This window comes from Syngnathoides biaculeatus, chromosome 16 (assembly GCF_019802595.1).
Source record: "Syngnathoides biaculeatus isolate LvHL_M chromosome 16, ASM1980259v1, whole genome shotgun sequence".
NCBI lineage: Eukaryota > Metazoa > Chordata > Actinopteri > Syngnathiformes > Syngnathidae > Syngnathoides > Syngnathoides biaculeatus.
Window position 1 is genome coordinate 4,822,632 of NC_084655.1, and position 17,321 is coordinate 4,839,952.

The 17,321-nt window shown below is 43.5% G+C and overlaps 1 protein-coding gene across 1 annotated transcript in view; it reads left to right on the forward strand.

The window, feature by feature from the left end:
* The first annotated feature begins 627 nt into the window (after positions 1–627).
* LOC133515045 (fructose-bisphosphate aldolase A-like) overlaps positions 628–17,321 on the forward strand; it is a 34,174-nt gene continuing 17,480 nt past the window's right edge. The window contains exons 1-2 of the mRNA XM_061847271.1: positions 628–678; positions 889–1,025. Of these exons, the coding sequence (XP_061703255.1) occupies positions 999–1,025 (27 nt within the window). The 5' untranslated portion in view covers positions 628–678; positions 889–998. The remainder of the gene's footprint in view (positions 679–888; positions 1,026–17,321) is intronic.

The following is a 17,321-nucleotide window of genomic DNA, read 5'->3' on the forward strand; positions in this document are numbered from 1 at the left end:
CGAATTGGATGTGGCCACAAAGTTTGCTGTGTCTCTGTTGGAGAAGCAAATCACAAATTCACTTTCAGTTGACCACTTCTGCACATGCTTCTTTCTGCTCGAGCCCAAATTGTAAAACCAGACGCCCTCTAGTTGTTGGGTTCAATACTCAGCACCCGTGTAATGCTGTCAAAATATCTTTTAACAAAATACTTGAGCCCGTGTTTTTCTTGGTGTTAGGTCATTATTTTGTGCATGAGCCGTTACTTTCCAGTCGTGAGTTTGAGGTGTGTTGTCAGAAAGGTTCCACAACTGGTGTCACAAAAGATGTACAGTATGTCAAACCCAACCTAGAAACTAAAAGTGGTCCGGCCAATCAACCAGCATGGCTACATAGACACAGAGACATGTGCTTTGTTCATTGCGCAAAAAGAGGCAAGACTTGTGGCAGAATAACTTGTGGCTGCTCAAATATGGCAACCTACCTGCTCACAATACCGTGAGCATCTGACATTTCCAGGCCAGAGAAGAACAATGCTGGCTAGAGCAATGTCATTAGCCAACCAATCTGGTTGGCTCTGTTTGATGTTGTCACTATTTTATAAGCTCATCAAGGTCAATGTGACCCCTTTTGAAGAAGTGGCCAACATCAACATGAGCCGCAGTGTCCTGGAAGAATCTTTCCAGAAGTGCGTGAAGGTGTGGCACCATATATATATATTCCATTAATCGTGGTGTGACTGAGTGAGTGAGGTGACGTAACGTAAAATGACTGTGGGTACTGAAGACTATTTTACTTTTATTGCACTTTCATTATTACATTTAATCAACAGATAAAGTGTTGTCCATTTGCTAATAAGACAAGGATGTGTTGTGGAGTCCATGGTTGTCCTTGATCTTTATATGCAGAAAACTGGCTGGCGGCACCCTCCTCTCCCAGGCGTTGCCGTAGAGACGAACGACACAAGATAAGGAGCGGAAAGTTACCATCCCGGTCCAGGACCAGACTGCGGGGGGGCATGGACCCATACAATGACACGGACTATGTAAATATAATATAAATATAAACATAAAAGACCATGAAAGATGTGAGAGATTAAATAAGGGCTCATGCAATTTAAAGAGGTGAAGAGAGAAAGGCGCACTGCACATTTAATGACGTGACAGTGAGGGCAACGTTGAAGAAAAAAGGGTAACGGTAAGTCGCACGAAGGTAAAGTAAGTGAAAAAAGGGTAATGGTTAGTCGAACGAAGGCAAAGTAAGTAAAGAAGATGGTACAGTTACTCCCGGATCGGCGCCGAACGCGCCCCTGTATCCAACACTCTCTTCGCCCTATGCTGGAGAGATGGACGTTGGAACGCGACCAGGAAACTACCCGGGACGGATGGTAAGGTGGCATGTGATGTTGAGGGCATCAAGGAGCCCATGAGGAAAAGAAGATGGAGCTGAGAAAAGTTGTATTTGATGTGTGGACGCGAGTGAAGGACTGCAAAAATGAGGAAGGAGGCACATCGGACATGCACGCGCCCTGGATCACACGTAAGTACAGGACACAACACACACACAGACACAGACACAGAGGAAGCGAGAGGCGGTGAAGGGGGGTTGGTGAAAACAGTCTTGTTGATTTGATGTGAAGCGGCCTCTCGCATCGGAAATAACACGATGACTATTATAATGTTATTATTATATGTTATATTATGGCACAACTCTGGCGCAGCTGGTAAAGCGTTGGCCTCACAGTTCCCAGGTTCACTCCGGGACCTGCCAGTGTGGAGTTTGCATGTTCTCCCCGCGCCTGCGTGGGTTTCCTCTCACATCCCAAAAACACGCAACATTAGTTGGACACTCAAGGTTGCCCCTAGGTGTGATTGTGAGTGCGATTATTGTCTGTCTCTATGTGCCTTGCGATTTGATGGCAACCAGTTCAGGGTGTACCCCGCCTCCTGCCCGTTGACAGCTGGGATTGGCTCCAGCACTCCCGCGACCCTCATGAGGATAAGCGGTAAAGAAAATGGATGGCTATTATATTATATTGTTATATTATACAACAAGCAAACAAAACGCTACAAGTTGAAAACTCTTTTTTTTCTCAGGGTTTTTACAATATATCCACTTTTTGATCATATTACTTGGACTGTATGCAGTTTTAATTGTTTTTTTTAAATATTGTGTTTGTCATTTTTATTGTTTTTATCCCATTTTAAATGTTTTATCTCTTTGTTTTCAAATGCCTTTAATCATGCAAAGTTACCTCGTGTATGAAATGCGCTATACAAATAAATTTGCTTTGCTTTGCTTTATGACAGTGGCTCTGGCAGACACAATATACAAGCCTTTTGATCTTAAAGATATTGATTGTCTTGCTCGCTTGTCTCGTCCCTCTTCTGGTGGTAATGCATGGCTGTCTGGGGTATACACTCTGCATGGGAGACTGGAGACAAGCAGCATCTAGATCATGCACTAGTATTGAACAACGAGAAATTGAGACAACTGCAAGTATGCTTAACGTACCCAATGGAACTATATTGAGAGCGCACACACAGAGAGAGTTTCCCCGCTCCTGTTACAGCCACACCCACTTCTTTCCCCTATGTTAAACAACCCACTTGAGCACTTGACCAAGTTTACTAAACTTAGGACTGAATCGACTGGACATCAACCTGGACAGTCTGGTTAGGAAGAGGCTATAGTCAGGACTGCAGTCCTGGCAGGTCTCCCTGAACCGGTACAGACCACTCTTGAAGCTGACCCTGACCTCCTGTCCGTAGGTGGGTTCTGGGGTAATAGGCGGGGGTGGATACGGAGGAAGGCTTGGAGGAGGCCGGGGGAGAGTGTTCCAACATCAACGTGATCAAGGATGTTTTGGGTGTGGTTCTCCCAATCACTGGATTAAGGACTGTCTTACAGCTCCTCCACCTCACGCTCCAAAGCAAGGGTGTGGTGGCTGGTCCAATAACCAAGGGGGCCAAGGTAGAGGCAGAAATGACAGCTTTGGCGGACCACCTTGGCACCAGGATGGACAGCAGCAGGTTGGACAGTACCACTAGGGGTGCCCAGGAAGCCAGGAGTCCGGCGATGCAGGTGCCATGATCCCCATCTCTAATGCGGGGCGAAAAGTGAACACTCTCGTTGACACAGGGGCAACACACTCCTCACTCAACATCTTGCTCCCGGACACTTTATTGTCACAACACACTGTGCAATTGATGGGCTTCTCAGGGACTCAACAAGCCCTGCAATAGACTCAACCCTTTCCGACAATCTTGGCTGGACAGACCTTCGACCATTCGTTTGTACATTCACCACAAACACCAGTGGCAGCTGACACCATCTGCCACTCTGGACAATGGCTTATGACACCTGTGAGTGAACCAACTCCAACTGTGATCATTTATTGGGCCTGACTTCAACCAGAAACACCCCTCAAACCTGGTCTCATACATCAATTTCTGTTGTGGAAGCCCTGGTTAAACACTCCTACTGCTTACCTGCCTTCACTAGATCCATACCATGGCACACTATATTACGACCACAACCGGAATCTGGTATACATGGAAAACTTTGCACGCATACAAGGTGATGCTCGGGACATTACATCCACACATATATACGCAGAAAGAGAGGGTGTAGCGCCATCCTGCTGTCTTACACCAGCTCAAATGACATGGTTCAATATGCAGGAAGAGTCACTACCCCACATTTCACTCGCTCTGTCTCCAGGACACGAGGCCCAGCAGCTGGGACCTATGGTGAAACGACTGACTCAAATGACTGACTGGGAGGACACACCACTCCCTAACATACAGGTCTCCAAATCTGCAGATGCATACCGCATCAACGTTCCTTACGCACCTCCGACAACTAATATGACCATATTAGAACACGAGACCCTAACTAGAGAACACGGACGTGACTACTCTGACCATGACAACGCCGAGTCAATATAAAACAAACTGCCTAAATTAACCAACAGCACAAGTCTCGGGCACTGTGAATATTTTGCTCTGGTTCAATGTCCCCCACACTGTCGAGCAGCTCTTTTTGACCGGCAATATGTCACGTGCACAAGCTCTGTAGTCCAGTTCATCTTATCATGGCAAGGAGGCTTTGGACGACAGTGCCCATCGTTCCCACCTTGCTAAATCCAGTTATTCCAGATTGTGAAGCTGTTCAGTTGAAGGAAAGTGAGAAGCGAGTGAAAGATGTGCAACACTGTAACCTGCGGCATCGTGCACGGAACCTCGAGGCACTGGAACCAGGACAGGAGGTGTGGAACAAGGATCAAGGAACAGTAGGGGGCATCATCATTAGTCATGCCACCCCGCGTTCATATCTAGTAGATGGACCCCACGGAACTATGAGACGAAACCGTCGGCATCTCACGCCCATGAAAGCTTCCCTGGAAAAGAGTTGCACCGTTCCGGTGGAGCCTTCCCCAAAGGGCAGTTCAGATCAATTGACAGAGGAACCGCTGCTGCAGAATCTTCAAGACCCACATCTACTCCTAGGTCCAGGTGGGCTATAAGGACGCCAGCTAGGTTGGATTTATGATTTTGTTTAGAGAAAGAGACAATGCAGGAACTCAAAAAAAATGTGATGTGATGCATGCTATGTTTTTTTAATGCAAATGTTTAGTTAGCTGCAGGATTCTTGGTTGAGTTCTTGATTTGTTGAAGAGAATTTTTCAACCTAAGGCTAAAACGTTGTGTGTGCTTGATTGTCTGGAACAGATACAGACAGGAGCAGACCTTCCAACCATGAGGCAGAATACCCCTCAAGGTCTGTTTAATCATTGGCAGTCTACCCAATGATTCTAGAAATCGGAGATGTGGTGTGAATGTGTAAAGTAGAAAGACTACAGAGTCAATGTGGAATGACATCAATGGGGGACGAGGAGAAAGGGCGCCACAATACAAAGAAATTCTAGAATAGATGAGAAATAAAGGGTCTGGATATGGTTGAAAAGGCTTTTTATAAATCCTTATGATTCCAGTGAACTATGTTGAAAGCCATAATCCTCAATTAGAGAAAACATGGAACAACAGCAAATGTTTCCAGGAATAGCTGGCTTGCAAAAATTACCCACAGTGACTACTCATTGAGCAAGTAACAAAGAAACCCAGGACAACATTGAAATGGTGGTTTTTAATTGTTTTCACGATGGAACCTGACTTTTTCTGTTGTTTGAAAGTCACGGCCCACTTTTGTAGAAGTTAAAACAGTCACCCCCCCCCCATAGCCTCTCAAAATATGTACAGTATATTTTTAAATGCCATTGCAAATGAGTCTGACATACCACCAAAACCATATTGCTAGCAATGGCACCTATTAGCTGGATGCTGAGCTTCACTACATCTGTTTATAGAGTAAACTAGTTACTACAGCACAGGGGAGTAACATTTGCTGTCACTTAACTAATACATTCCTGGTATGAACTTGTGAAAAATTCAGACTATACCGAAAAATATTCTGAATACAAATACATGTTTGTTTCCTGTTGGGTTTTTTTTAAGGACGTAACCCAAAATGGATCCAGGATTGAGTTTGGAGTCTCCACCCACCATCTGATAATCACTGAGTGAAAGAACTGCAGGCCTCCCTTGCCCTAATTTAGGTCACTGTTCATGACTCAAACATAAGGAAAATACTGGCCAAAAATGCTTTGGTTTTGCAATAGTTTGAATGATTCCCATTAATTCTGGGAGATTATTCTATGGACTAATGAGAAAAACTTTGAAAATTTTTTGGAATGTGTGCGTGAAATTTTCTAGTTGACTAGTTCAGGTTGTTCACCACCTACCGCCTGAAGATAGCTGGAATAGACTCCAGCACGTCAGTGTGTGAATAATTGTCAAGCACTTCAAGGTGTACTTTGCCACTTGCCAGAAGATAACTAGGATACGGTCAAGGCTGCCCGTGCCCTTAGGTAGGATTAGCAGAAAAGCAAATGGATGAATAGATGAAAGGTGCCTGTGTTGTTATATCTGGCATAACTAACGCAGCAATTCAGAAAAACTACATCATGCAAACAGGAAAACATGGTAGTGGTAGTGTGATGTTCTGGGGGTGCTTTCTTGCTTCAAGACATGGACAACCTGCTGAGATTGATGAACCATTAATTCGGCTCTTTAGTGTCGCGAACATGGGACAAGGGGGAGGACCCAAATCAGAATCGTAAGAAAAAAATATATATTACTCATACTGACTGGATGTGAGTGAGTGTCCGAATATGCCACAAGGCAGAAAAACAGTAGGTTCGCTGATCAAGAATTCAATGACTTAATTGCCAGAGGGAAAAAAACAGTTTGAATGCCTGCTACTTTTGACTTTCATTGATCTGTAGGATTTTCCCAACGGAAGGAGCTGGAAGAGTTGGTGGCCAGAATGTGGAGGATCCAAAAGAATCCTACCTGCTCTGCACCTAGTTCATGCTGCGTGTAAGACCTCAATAGTGGGTAGAGTGGTGCCGATAATCCGTTCAGCCGTTTTGATTGTCCGTGGCAGTCGGAGTTTGTCCTTTTTTGTGGTGGACCCAAACCAGACTATGGTGGAGGTGCACAGTACTGATTGGTTGACCGCTGTGTAGAATTGACTCAGCAGCTTGCGTGACAGACCGTGCTTCCTCAGACGCTGCAGAAGTACATCCTTTGCTGTTGCTGTTGTTTTGTTCTTCCCAAGAAATTGAAGGTCTGGACAGTTGCCACAAGATAGTTGGAGAGCGTCAGGGCAGCTGTGGGGAAGGTTGCCTCCTGAAGTCCACAATCATCTCTACAGTCTTTAGAGTGTTCAACACCAAATGCAGGACTCTGAGGCAGTGACATGATTTTGAGGGGTGGTTTCATTCCAGGCGGAGGTCATACAGATGTAAGCAGTCCCAAAAAAAAGCAAAGACACAAAAAAAGGCCAAGGTCCAAAAACATGAAAACAAGGTCAGATAACTACGAGGAAAAGCAAGACTTGACTATACTTGGCTATGGTGGCACAGGAACACTGGGCATGACAACGAGGCAAATACACAACAAGAAGCTCGTGTACTCGCGCAGACTAATGTGGTCTCGTACAACGAACTGGCCACCAGTAACATAACAAACAAAGCTTAAAGGTCAAGTGTCATCCCTATAAACATCCGAAAATAGATATTGTAATGAAAAATACAGATAACATTATTCACTTCAATGTCTATACGAAAAAATAAATGTGAGCAGAGAGCGCGTCATCCCTTCGCAAAGTTGCAGAAGTGTTATTCTACGACATCCAAGTGGTCGCCATATTGGCTGCATTCTCTGTCCGTGACATTCATCAATGAAAACACGTGGTGCACGCTCCTATGGGAGACGAACACGCCCCTTTTGACACGGAAGCTCTTTTCGAAAAGGAGAACACCACACAACCGAGTGACGTTACCGAGGCAATTTTACATTACATATATACAGCCGACCGGTGTGGCTCATTTTTGGCGCCGAGGTGGCTTATCATGGAGCCGAGCCATGCTGCTTTAGAGGGTTGTTCATAGCAGCCGCAGTACGCAATGAACAACACCGTCGAGGTGGGGCACCTTACCGCGTTGTTGTCGCACGCAGCTGAGTGAGGCATTGTCAGCTGCGTTCTTCATAGCCGCCGCCCTCTGCAACCCCGACGCACAGCCTTCACCGAAGCCGTGACCGCCGAACGCGGCGCCTCAGCCGGTGTGGCTCATTTTCAGCGCCGTGGTGGCTTATAATGGAACCGAGCCGTGCTGCTTTAGGGGGTTGTTCATAGACGCCGCAGTACGCGATAAACAACACCGTCGCGCCGGGGTGCTTTACTGCGCGAATGCGGCTGAGTGAGGCATTGCCAGCTGCGTTCTTCAGAGCCGCCGCCATCCGCGAGCTTAAAGCGCAGCCTTCGCTGGCGAAGCGTCGCAGCGGCCCGACGCCGTCCGATGCGCACATCGACACATTTCGTACGTGGATCTTTTGTTACGTTATGAGAGACCGATTACGCGGTCCGCCCCAAACTATTATTTTTTTAGTAGCTGTATACACACCTACCTGTCGTTTGGAATCCACGAAGCTCTCGTCCATTGCACCCGTGCAATCCATTTTTCACGAAGAACCGGGTCTCTCGAAAACTTATGAAGGGTAAATCCATTCTCCCGAGTGTTCAAGCAATGTCCAGCGATGCAATGAGCCAGCATTTTGGCTAACACAAAGGAACAACGGGCTACTTTCCCGGAGGTAAAACCAATTGAAACAAACGAATCCACTTGGGGGAACTTCTGTCCTTTACGTCACTTCCTGCTTCTTCTCGAAAACAAATCCCTCAAGAGGATTTTCATGGCGGGAGTTACAAAAAGCTGTATATGTCAAAATCATCTTTTGTGGTGAAAAAACGCATGGGTCCATATTGGCTGCCGTTTTTTCATTAATAACATACTAAAAATCATCCATTTCATGACAGTGCCACTTTAAATACATCGCATAATTGGAGCCAATGAGGTACAGGTGAGGAGCAATGCGGCCCAATGGAGGAACAAGCTAGTGCAATCTGTAGGCCGGTCCCAAGCCTGGATAAATACAGAGGGTTGCTTCAGGAAGGACATCCAGAGTAAAACTGTGCCAAACAAACATTAGGTTTCATCTAAAGACTCCCATACCGGATCGGTCATGGCCAGGTTAACAACGCCCACCCCCAGTACTACTAACTTGGACGGCGTCTGTGAAAGTTCCGTTACTGTGGGTCGAAGACAAAGAAGAGGAGGAAACCGGATTCATCGTCAGAAAAAGAAGAGCAATGCGCAGAGCCCAGGACTGAGTGTTGGGACCTTGAATGTCGGGACTATGACGGGAAAAACTCGGGAGTTGGTTGACATGATGATTAGGAGAAAGGTTGATATATTGTGCATCCAAGAGAGCAGGTGGAAAGGTAGTAAGACTAGAAGTTTAGGAGCAGGGTTTAAGTTATTTTACCATGGAGTAGATGGGAAGAGAAATGCAATGGGGGTTATTTTAAAGGAAGAGCTGGCTAAGAATGTTTTGGAGGTGAAAAGAGTATCAGATCGAGTGATGAGACTAAAATTTTAAATTGAGGGTGTTATGTATAATGTGGTTAGCGGCGATGCCCCACAGGTAGGATGTGACCTAGAGTTGAAAGACAAATTCTGGAAGGAACTAGATGAAGTAGTTCTGAGCATCCCATTGTGGAGGGGGAGCATACCAGTGGACAGAGGCTTTAATGTGAATGTGTCACATTCTGAATTGTCTTAAGGAAATTCACCAACATTGAACCTTAATCTTTTAAATTTGTTTTAGATGACTAAATGTTTTCAGGATCGTGGCCAGGGTTTAACCCTACAATACAAACTTACCCCATTGTATGAGATGTGTTATTTAAGAAGTGGCTTTTTTTATGCATCATAGTTTGGCTGATTTTGAACCAAATAACCTCTGGTTCAGGCACCATGGTCGCTGACTGGTTTGCACATCTGCCTCACCATTCTGAGCACCCAGGTTCAAATCTGGCCATGCCTGTATGGTATTTACATGTTCTACCTATCCCTGCATGGGTTTCTCTAGGTGCTCCCGTTTCCCCCCGACATCCCAAAAACATGTATGGTAGGTTAATTGAAGACTCTAAATTGTCCATTGGTATGAAAGTGAGTGTGAATGTTTGTCTGGTTATACAGTTTGGGCAATGCGATTGGCTGGCAACCAGTTCTGGGTGTACCCTACCTCCTGCTTGTAGTTAGCTGGGATGGGCTCCAACACACCCGCACGACCCTAGTGAGGAGTAGAAAATGGATGGATGGACCCTGTGGTCCTCAGGCCAAGTCGGTGTCTTTGTTGCAACTTACCGTTTCTACTTTTCAAACTGAGTCAAAACACTCTTCATTATCTCACGTCAAAATTGCTGACACATAAAGATTACAATTAATGAGAAGAAATCAGTCCTGAGCAAGGGATACAGTACTTTGCATATCTTATATTTACACAGAATCAGCAAAAAAAGTCTGTCCCCATTATCAAAACACTTTATGTAATTTGTAACTTGTGTTTTCATCAGGTCTGGACGGTGGCATTAAAGTTATCACTTCACACTTTTGTTTTAAATATTCCTCAGAAATCAGACTATAGTATTAGTAGATTAGTTTGCTGAATTGCTCCAATTCAAATTTACTCACTGTATTGGTTTGCTTCTGATGTCACAGTGTTTGGAAGATTGCAAAGACGTGAGCAGAAATGCAGTTGGGAGTGCATAGGGAAACACTCAAAAGACTAGAATGCAGTTGGTTTTGTGCAGTGTACAATTTATGCAAGACTATAATGTTTCATATCAGCAGATTGGATGTGGTTTGGCAAAAAAAATGAAAAATATTCGCATTGAATGAATGTGACACCCAAGTTTTAAAGGCCTACTTATGCATGTTGGGCCCACAGGTGAGTGTTTTTGCAAAATTTATCAGCTGCAGTTCATATCCCAAGAGTGAAGGAGCCAGGCTAGTGCATTAGTTAGCTGAACCATGGCTCCAGCTGTATGTGTGTTTGAGCATGCGCGTGTGTGCATGTATGTGCATGCATGTGAGTATGTGTGGTGCATGTTTGCATGCATGTGCACTCGTGTGTAAAAGGAATCATTTCGTGTGCGTGTATTGGGACCTGGACTCATATAAATTATTAGTGCAACAGTCACAATCTTTGCCCATTTTTTTCACATCATTCTTTTCTTTAGCATGTTTAGTGTTTATCTGGAGGCCCCATTGCTCAGTGGTTAGAGCACTGGTTTGGTAAACCAGGGGTTGTGGGTTTGTATCCCACTGGGGCCTCCACTCCCTGAGAAGGGTTGCGTCAGGAAGGAGGGTTGTGTCAGGAAGGGCATCCGGCGTAAAAATTGTGCCAAACATATATATGCGTTCATCTGAGGTGACACGCTCTGGCGACCCCGAAAGGGACAAGCCGAAAGAAACACACACAGTGTTTATCTACACTTTTCATTATTTAGGTAGTTTTAAGTTTCAACACATAATTCAGAGACACTTGGGAAAAACAGAACTTTGTTCTCCAGATGACCTCGATGAATGTTTACTGATGCTGACATTGTTTAATTTTTGAGAACAGTTTAAATACAAAGAATTATACATACACTAATGCAGCCTTATGGGGTGCACAAGCCAGAGCAAACTGTAACCTGATCACAAGCCCGGATAAATGAAGAGAGTTGTTTCAGGAAGGGCATTGGTCTTAAAACATTGCCAAACAAATATGAGTGTTCATCATTCTAAATAATTCCATCCTGGATCAGTTGTGGACCGGGTAATAACGTTCACTCCAGGCCCCGTTAACCTGCAGGATACCACAGGATATTCAGTTACTGTGGGTCGAAGATAAAAGAGAGGTGCAAAGTGAGTTCTTACCAGAAAGAGAATGTGGGGACATTGGATGTTGGGACTATGACAGGAAAATTTCTGGAATTGGTTGATATGATGATTACGAAAATGTTTGACATATTGTTTGTCCAGGAAAGCAGGAGGAAAGGCTGCAAGGCTAGATGTTTAGGGGCAGGGTTGAAATTATTTTACAATAGAGTAGATGGGAAGAGAAATGGAGTAGGGGTTATTTTAAAAGGAAGCATTGGCTAAGATTGTCTTGGAGGTGAAAAGAGTATCATATTGAGTGATGTTGGTGAAACTTGAAATTGGGGGTGTTATGTTCAATGTGGTTAGTGGCCTAGAGGTGAAGACAAATTCTGGAATGAGCTAGACGAAGTAGTTGTGAGAATCCCAGACAGAGAGAAAGTTGTGATGTGTACAAATTGTAATGGACATGTTGGTGAAGGAACCAGGGGCATTGAAGAAGTGATGGGTAAGCACGGCATCCAGGAAATGAACTTTGAGGGACAGATGGTGGTGGACTTTGCAAAAAGGATGCAAATTGCTGTCGTGAACACTTTTTTTCCAGAAGAGGCAGGAACACAGCGTGACCTACAAGAGAACTAGTAGAAACCCACGGGTGGATTAAGTCTTGTGCAAATGATGTAATCTGAAGGTTACATATGAGGTTATATATATATGGTATACGCACAATGTGCAATATATTTATTAAGTTTTAGCATCTTGGACAGTTTTAAATGTGACTTCCAAATAAATGACTTCACACTTGGGAGAAATGAGCACCATACTTACATAATTTTCTCAGGCATGGAACACAATATCTCTAATTTGGTTTGAAGTCTAACAGCACATTAATGCTTCAAGTGGATATTATTCATGTGATTTTAATACCCAGTGATATTTCCTGAACACCAACCACAAGGACATCCTTCACATTTTAATCGTTACTGTCTCAACTTGGCACATTGTCAAACATACAGTCTGACAATTTGTCCCTCTTGTTTTGGTGTACTAAACTGCAGCCTCCATGTTTACAAATAATGAAATTTAAAGATCATCACAGTGTTGAGGTTTTTGGTTTATTATGTGTAATACTCATGATTTTGTGTGTGTGTGTGTGTCTTTCTATGTCTTTATCTATTTACTTATCTATTTAGCGTGTGCACGATTATGTGTAAGCCTGCATGGGTCCTTTTGTCAATAAAATGTAATGTAAGTCTCGCCACTTCCAAGCTCCACTTAAACTGCTCTTCCACAAGTGAGATTTACGTTTATCAGACATAAAAGTTTCACCAGAATCAGAGGAGCCGTAACAGAGCAAGAAAACAGGGCACCACTGAATATTTCCTCTACTACCCCTCACTCATACACACAACACATTTTGTGGCCATGAAACCCTTTACACCGACGAACAATCAGAATCGATCAACTGTTACATGGAAAATCAGTCAGATGCGTCAGGCAATGTATGACAAATTAATAGGACATGTTAATGTTAATGTGGACTCACTCAGTGATTGTGAAAAGTCAACTGGCAAAGAGATGTCTACTTGACTCAGTGGCTCACTCCACTCCAGCGCAGAATTTCCAAATCAAAACTTGGTATTTTGGTATACTGTGTGTCATACCGGCTAACTGGATCCCCGATGGATGATGGATATTGTTGGCTACAGTATATTAGCTTGCTTGATAACTGCAGTATTTGAATGTAAAAAATAAAACCACTCACATATATATGTAGGCAAAGCAGATGTATTTATATAGCAGATTTCATACACAAACTTAATGTACTTCACATGATAAAGAGCATTACAGTACAAATAATTAAAACGTTTCAAACAGGGGAAAAAAACAATAAAAAGGACATATATACAGTGAAAAAAATGAGTATTTGAACACCCTGCTATATTGCAAGCTCTCCCACATAGAAATCGTGGAGGGGTCTGAAATTGGTGAATAGGTGCATGTCCACTGTGAGAGAGATAATCTAAAAAGAAAAATACAGAAATCACAATGTATGATTTTTTTTTTAACAATTTATTTGTGTGATACAGCTGGGAGGTCAATAGTTGCATAAAGACATCTGTCCACCCCATACAATCAGAAAGACTCAAACTTGTAACATGGCCAAGACCAAAGAGCTCTCCAAAGACACCAGTGACAAAATTGTACAACTCCACAGGGCTGGAAAGGGCGACGGAGAAATTGCCAAGCAACTTGGTGAAAAAAGGTCCACTGTTGGAGCAATCATTAGAAAATGGAAGAAGCTAAACATGACGGTCAATCTCAATTGGAGTAGACCCCCATGCAAGCTATCACTTCATGGGGTCTCACTGATCCTTAGAAAGGTTAGGAATCAGCCATGTCCTGTCACTGTATATTGTTTTGCTTCCCCTAGTCTTCATTCCTCTCCTTTCCATTGCATGCCTTTCACTGAAGATCACAATGTCATCTGCAAACATCATGGTCCAAGGGGATTCCAGTCTAACCTCATCTGTCAGCCTGACCATTACCAGAGCAAACAGGAAGGGGCTCAGGGCTGATCCCTGATGCATTCCCACCTCCACCTTAAATTCTCCTGTCATACCTATGGCATACCTCACCATTGTTCTGCTGCCCTCATATATGTCCTGTACTATTCTAACATATTTCTCTGCCACCCCAGACTTGCGCATGCAGTGCCATAGTTCCTCCTTTGGTATTCTGTCATAGGCTTTCTCTATATCCACAAAGACACAATGTAGCGCCTTCTGACCTTCTCTGTACTTTTCCACTCGCATCCTCAAGGCAAATAATGCATCTGTGGTGCTCTTTCTAAGCCTGAAACAATACTGTTGCTCGCAGATACTTACTTCTGTCCTGAGTCTAGCCTCCATGACTCTTTCCCAAAACTTCGTGTGGCTCATCACCTTTATTCCTCTAATGTTCTTGCAGCCCTGCAAATCACCTTTGTTCTTAAAAATGGGAACCAACACACTTTTCCTCCATTATATATATAATTGAAAGGTAAAAGTACAATTAAAAACTGTGTACAGTGCAAGAACATCACAAGTGAAAATACTCTCAAAAGCATAACACAAAAGAAGAGTTTTCAGCTTGGATTTAAATATATTCACACTTGGGGCTGACGTCATCCCTATTGACAATGTATTCCTTTTGTGTGCAGAATAATAGCTAAATGCTGCTTCACCATGTTTGCTTTGGACTTTGAGCTCCACTATTTGACCTGAGTCAGTTGACCTCAGACCTCTACTGGGTTTGTATTCTGTAAGCATTTCTTTCAAGTATTCAGGGCATAAACCATTTTCTGATTTACAGACCAGTAGCAGAACTTAAAATCTATTCTATGTCTGACTGGAAGCCAGTGTAAGGTCTTTAGAGTTGGAGTTATGTGCTCTGACCTCTTTGTTCTGGTCAGAACCAGAGCTGCAGCATTGTGAATGAGCTGCAGCTATTTAATGCTCTTTTTGGGGAGCCCAGTCAGACGACCATTTCAATAGTCAACTCTCGTTGATACACAAAAATGTTCAGAAATAGCTATATGCTTAATGTCAATCAATAGATTTTCAACATCCTTAGGGAAGACCAGGTCTTTTTTTTTTTTCATGTTATTCTCAACATGAATGTTAAAGTCCCCTGTTATGACAAAATAGATGTACTCAGTACAAATAACTGCAGTTTTGAAAAATCCTCCGTAAATTTTCTTTTGTATTTTGAAACTTTATAAATTATTGAAACAATAACCTTTAACTAAACAAAACAAATATTCAAAAGAGCTCGAATCACCCAGTATAATTGCTTTACACTGAAATAATCACTTAACAATAATAGCAATACTTTTGTTTCCCTGTTCGACACATGTTCATAAAATAAAAATTTGCTCGTGTTGCCTCATTTGAAATGGTATTACAGCTACTTTCTGTTAATGTTTCATTTAATAACAAAAAAATCCAGATCATAGGTTGTAATGATGTAATTAATCAACATTCATGTATTACCCAGTGAGCTGATATTTTTAAAAAAAAGCTAGTCTTGCACTAATTTTGTAGTTCTACTTTTTTATGCCATAACTCTTTGACAAACTTTCTGTTTCCTTTACTGGGAAGAAAAGTGCCTGATCTCCATAGGGTCTGAGTTACTCTGGAAAAGACCCGGCAAATCTTCTTCTTCTTCTTTTCCTTTCGGCTTGTCCCGTTAGGAGTCACCACAGCATGTCATCTTTTCCCATCTGAGCCTATCTCCTGCATCTTCCTCTCTAACCCCAACTGCCCTCATGTCTTCCCTCACCACATCCATAAACCTTCTCTTTGGTCTTCCTCTCGCCCTTTTGCCTGGCAGCTCCATCTTCACCACCCTACCACCAATATACTCACTCTCTCGCCTCTGAACATGTCCAAACCATCGAAGTCTGCTCTCTCGAACCTTGTCAGCAAAACATCCAACTTTGGCTGTCCCTCTAATGAGCTCATTTCTAATCCTATCCAACCTGCTCACTCCAAGCAAGAACCTCAACATCTTCATTTCTGCCACCTCCAGTTCTGCTTCCTGTTGTTTCTTCAGTGCCACCGTCTCTAATCCGTACATAATAGCCGGCCTCACCACTGTTTTATAAACTTTGCCCTTCATCCTAGCAAAGACTCTTCTGTCACATAATACACCAGACACCTTTCGCCAGCTGTTACAACCTGCTTGAACCCGTTTCTTCACTTCCTTACCACACTCACCATTGCTCTGGATTGTTGACCATAAATATTTGAAGTTGTCCACCTGTGGTATCTCTTCTCCCTGTAGCCTCACTCTTCCCCCTCCACTTTTCTCATTCACGCACATATATTCTGTTGTACTTCGGCTAATCTTAATTCCTCTCCTTTCCAGTGCATGTCTCCATCTTTCTAATTGTTCCTCTGCATGCTCCCTGCTTTCACTGCATATCACAATATCATCTGCGAACATCATGGTCCAAGGGGATTCCAGTCTAACCTCATCTGGCAGCCTATCCATTAACACCGCAAACAGGAAGGGGCTCAGAGTTGATCCCTGATGGAGTCCCACCTCGACCTTAAATTCCTCTGTCACACCTAAGGGACACCTCACCATTGTTCTGCTGCCATCATACATGTCCTGTACTATTTTAACATACTTCTCTGCCACACCAGACTTACGCATGCAGTACCACGGTTCCTCTCTTGGTACTCTGTCATAGGCTTTCTCTAGATCCACAAAGACATAATGTAGCTCCTCCTGACCTTCTCTGTACTTTTCCACTAGCATCCTCAAGGCAAGTAATGCATCTGTGGTACTCTTTCTAGGCCTGAAACCATACTGTTGCTCGCAGATACTTACTTCTGTCCTGAGTCTAGCCTCCACTACTCTTTCCCATAACTTCATTGTGTGGGTCATCAACTTTATTCCTCTACAGTTCCCACAGCTCTGAACATACCCTTTGTTCTTAAAAATTGTAACTAGAACACTTTTCCTCCATTCTTCAGGCATCTTTTCGCCCGCTAGTGTTCTGTTGAATAAGTTGGTCAAAAACTCTACAGCCATCTCTCCAAATTGCTTCCATACCTCTACCGGTATGTCATCAGGACCAACTGCCTTTCCATTTTTCATCCTTTGTAGTGCCTTTCTGACTTCCCCCTTAGTAATTATTTCCACTTCCTGGTCCTTCACTCTTGCCTCTTCAACTCTTCCTTCTCTGTCATTTTCTTCATTCATCAACTTCTCAAAGTATTCTTTCCATCTATTTAGCACACTACCGGCACCAGTCAACACATTTCCATCTCTATCCTGAATCACCCTACCTGCTGCACATCCTTCCCATCTCTATCCCTCTGTCTGGCCAACCTGTAGAGATCCTTTTCTCCTTCTTTCGTGTCCAACCTGGTGTACATGTCTTCATATGCCTCTTGTTTAGCCTTTGCCACCTCTACCTACGTCCCATCTCGATGTACTCCTTTCGCCTCTCCTCAG